Consider the following 4,598-nt stretch of genomic DNA (forward strand, 5'->3'; position numbering starts at 1 on the left):
TGTCACTATACTCAATGCTCAGGCAACTGTACCACAATGACATTTGTATATCTAAACAAAAACCAGAAAAGTTTAGATATGCATTTGTACAACTAGACATATTTAAGTAATAGAAATACAGTATTTTTAAAAAATAGAAAAAGGTATACCCATAGAGGGGACTTACTAAGGATGAAGCTTACCAGACTGGACGTTGCTCTGGGTGAGTCAGTGAGCGAGGGAGGGGTGAATGTGAAGGCTTAGGACATTACTCTAAGCTGCTGTAGATTCTATAAACACTATACACTTAGATTACACTAAATTTATTTTAAAATATATTTTTCTTTGATAAACTTAACCTAAGTTTACCACAACTTTTTTTACTTATGAACTTCTAAATTTTTTAAATTTTTGACTTTTTGATGATAATACTTAGCCTAAAACATATATTGAACATCTGTAGAAAACTCTTTTCTTTATACCTTTATTCTATGAGATTTACATATTTTAAATTTTTTAAAATTTTCTGGGGCCAGCAGTGGTGTGGAGGTTAAGGGCCTGGATCCCACATGAATTGCTATGCTGTTTGAGTCCTAGACCCAGTGGAAAATCATGCCAGGTGCATGTGCATGCATGCCAAAATCCCAAGAAGAGACAGGAGGAGAACGGATTGTGGCATGGCCATCCCTCCCCCACCACCCCCCGTGGGTAATTTCTCACTTTCTCTTTCTCTCTCTCTCTCTTTTTCTCTCTCTCATTTCTCTCTGGCAAGCACACATGACCTATAGCAAAAAAAAAAAAAGTTAATTTTTTTACTTTTTAAACTTTTTGTTACAAATTAAGACACAAACACACGCATTAGCCTAGTCCTATCCTGGGTGAAGTTCATTAACATCATCTCCCATCTCCACATCTTGTCCCACCGGACGGCCCATGATGAATAGCAAACGAGATTAAAATAAGCATGAGGGACAATGAGGAAATGAAGAGGCACGTCAACCATGACACGTATGAGGCTGCCTTCAAGATACTGTTTGACAGGAAACTTTTTTCATGTAAGTAGAGGTATACTCTAAACTAAGGATAAAAAGTGTAGCAAACATATCAACCAGTCATGATAGCCCTTAATTATTACCAAGTATTACGTAGTGTCTGTAACCGTTTGTGCTACGCTTTGACAGGGCTGGCAGTGAAGGAGGCTTATTTACACCAGCACCAGTGCAAACGCGTGAGTAATCTGTTGTGCCACGATAGTACGACAGCTATGACGTCACTAGGTGACAGGAATTGTTCAGCCGCGTGAGGACCTTATGAACTATCATCACAATGTTACCCATTGTGACCGAAACATCATCAAGGGGCTGGAGACTATATACAGTATCCACTTGTTCTAATAATAACTATTACAAGCCATAACGTGGCCAAGCCCGTGATCCGTATAAAGTGTACTTTTGGTTTACAGTCTGTATCAAAATTGTTCCTCTTCATATGAATGCAAAAGATCAACACCAAATAAGATCATAAAGGCTAAGTTTCCAAGCCTAAATCTTTTCAGGTCGGGCCATAAGAAACCGAGTGAACCTGCCTTCTCTCAAAATAACCATGATGGACCATCTGCAGTAGGATAACCATGCTGTGGCGGAATCAGTGACTGGTGGGGGATTGCCACCTACATTTATGAGACAGCTTTTTGCTAGTTTTAGAGAATTATTTAATTTTATTTATCATTATCATTATTATGATTTTTAATTTGCTATAAGGCATATGCACTCGCCAGGAAGAGAAAAGGGGAAAGTGAAAAAGAAAGGGGCCAGGTTTGGGACTTGAACTGTGGTTGCCCATGTGAGAGTCCCGCACCCTAACCACCACGCTACTTGCTGTCCCCTAGACAACTTTTTTGTTTCCCTCTATACCTTACCGGGTGAAACAAACAACTTAAAAAAAAAAAAAGGTCAGCTCCTTACCATATTTAATATAAATTTTATATGGGTTATCTTGTGCTATCTCCCAAATCTCTCAGCAAAGAACGGAAGTCACCTCATTTGAGATCTCTATTGTCATTTATCTTGTAGTCACAGACATGGCCGTCATTTCTTAGGTGTTGATTATGTCCTTAACTCCTACGAATACACCCGCCAGTCTGTCGGCTATTGTTTCAGGCCTTCATTTCTTGTCCCAGGATTTCAGACACAGCTTCAGTTCTCCCGATGAACCAACTCACTCTGCATATTGCCTCCCAGCTCAGTGTCCCCACTCAGTGTCCCGCACGGGCCCATAGCAGCGCTACATCACAGTTCCCCCAGCAACAACTGGGTTCTTATTATTATTATTTTAAGTTTTGATATTGGGCACTTGCACTCACTGGATAGAGAGAGAGAGGAAGAAAAAGAGAACATGAGAAATCACCCTGCCCCCCGGGAGGGTGGCCATGCTGCAATCCTTGCTCTTCCATTCTTTTCAGGGGATTTTGAGTACATATGCACACACACCTAGTGTGTTTTTTAAGCCACCAGGTCGGGGTCTCAAGTTGCAAAATCAGCCATGAGAGATCCGGTCACCTTGACCTCCATGCCACTTGCTAGCCCCCTATTTATTTTTTGTATGCTACATATTCTTTATTCTTTGCTGTTTTCTTGGGATAGCTGATCTAAGTATTGTTGCATCTGTGTCTGGTACAGAATGCGTTTTCAAGAGGTTTTTGCTATAGGGTGCGTGCGCTCGCCAGACAGACAGAGAGAGACAGAGAGACAGAAAGCGAGAAATCGCTCCCCAGAAGGGATGGTCACGCCGCAATCCCTTCTCCTCCATTCTCCTCGCGGGATCCTGGGCACGCACGCACATGCACCTGGCATGAGTTTAAGCCACCGGGTCTGGGACACGAACCACGGTCGACTACATGGGAGTCCAGCGACATAGACATTAGACTAACTGGTGGTCTCTCTCTCTTTTTCTTTTCTTTTCTTTTTTCTTTTTTTTTTTTTTTTGAGAAGTGTATGTGAAATTCTCAGTGCTGTTTGTCACTCTGCTTTGGGACACCACTTCATAAGCAATTCCACTTGTTCACATGCATTCCTGTGCCTGGTAACCTTTTTTCCCAAATTCATCCACCCACCCAGCTGTGTACTTTGAGCAAGTCACTGAGTACTCTGTGCTGAGTCCCTGTCTGTGCAATGGGCATGATGTCAGTGCTTCTCACACCATGATACATGACATGAGTAGGGTCTTAGAAGAACGCCCTGCTTCTACGGGCAATGGGAATGGTAGTTGTTCGTGGTGGTGTTATGAAACCCTCAATCTCTCAAATTGAGTTCTATCATAGGTCTAGTCTTCCTTCCACTGCTTTTTTCTATTTATATTGAAACGTGATAGGTCGGGGCCAGCAGATGGTTTGATGGTTATGTTGCTAGACTGCCATGTAGTAGACCACGGTTAGAGTCCTGGACCTGGTGGCTTACAACGCCAGGCATGTGTGCATGCATGCCCAAAATCCCGAGAGGAGAATGGAGGAGAAAGAACTGTGGTTTGGCCATCCCCCCCCCGGGGGGGATGATTTCTTGCTTTCTATCTCTCTGTCTCTCTCCATCTCTCTAGTGAGCACACACACACCCTATAGCAAAAATCTCTCTATCAAAAATAAAATGCACTAAGTCAAAGTCATGATTTCCTGGTCCCATCGATGTCCTCAGTGTTTCCACTGCTCACTCTTTGGCCCTCCTTCTGGGATTATTTGCTGCCAATCATCATCACTCATCTAAACTTTACTCATTTTTCAAACCACACTCAAAAATATTCCCTCCTTTTTGAAGCTATTTCAGTCGCTCCAAATTATACCCATTCTCCACCCTACAATGTGGAGTCCCTCCTGCTCCTGACATACTTCAGCGTAGATTCTAAGATGATCATTATTTTTGACCTCCTGTGGATGGCTATTTGTGTGTGACTAGATTGTAAATCACAGAAACACATAATTGTGTGTGTCCGTAACTGCCTCAAACCATGGGAGATCATAATTAATGGTAGTTTAATGGAAATAAAAATAACACTAGAAGACACTGTTTGGAATTAAATTTTGCATTTTATTAAGACATTTTAAGGAAACATCTAGAAATACTCTGTGACTACAGAAAGGACATATCATATGTGATACAGACAAAAATACCAGATACGTAAGTAGAAGAAAGTTCAAAGAAAGAAACAGTACAAACCGTGACCCCATATGCTGACCTCAGGAATCAAGATCTTCTCCATCTTTGTCCTTGAATGACCGAGGAGAAGATTCATATCTCAAAACAGAAATAATTATGTAAACCATACAGCATGAGAACCATGAAAGAATGTGCCATAAAATCCAGGTGACAGGGTGACACAGAGCAGACAGGTGGGCTGGCAGAAAGCCCTAGCAATGGGAGCAAGCTGACCCGGACAGCGCCTGCAGGCTTCCGTCTTACCAGCAGAGCAGGAATCTGCAGCACCTGTCAGAGCCAGGCCGGCCTCCTAGCAGCAGCACTGCTTCTTGCAGCAGCACTTCTGCTGGCAGCAGCACTTCTGCTGGCAACAGCCCTTCCCACAGCCACAGCCACCTGAGCACCAGCCCAACGCGCTGCAGCAGCAGGCGGCCA

At 42.8% G+C, this 4,598-nt stretch overlaps 1 protein-coding gene across 1 annotated transcript in view; it reads left to right on the forward strand.

The window, feature by feature from the left end:
* Positions 1-943: 943 nt before the first annotated feature.
* Positions 944-4,598, forward strand: part of LOC102477360 (fasciculation and elongation protein zeta-2-like) — a 9,475-nt gene continuing 5,820 nt past the window's right edge. The window contains 3 exon segments of the mRNA XM_014582130.1: positions 944-1,034; positions 1,161-1,278; positions 1,442-1,598. Coding sequence (XP_014437616.1) covers positions 944-1,034; positions 1,161-1,278; positions 1,442-1,598 — 366 coding nt within the window.

This window comes from Tupaia chinensis, unplaced genomic scaffold (assembly GCF_000334495.1).
Source record: "Tupaia chinensis unplaced genomic scaffold, TupChi_1.0 Scaffold000066_1, whole genome shotgun sequence".
In the NCBI taxonomy this organism is placed as follows: domain Eukaryota; kingdom Metazoa; phylum Chordata; class Mammalia; order Scandentia; family Tupaiidae; genus Tupaia; species Tupaia belangeri.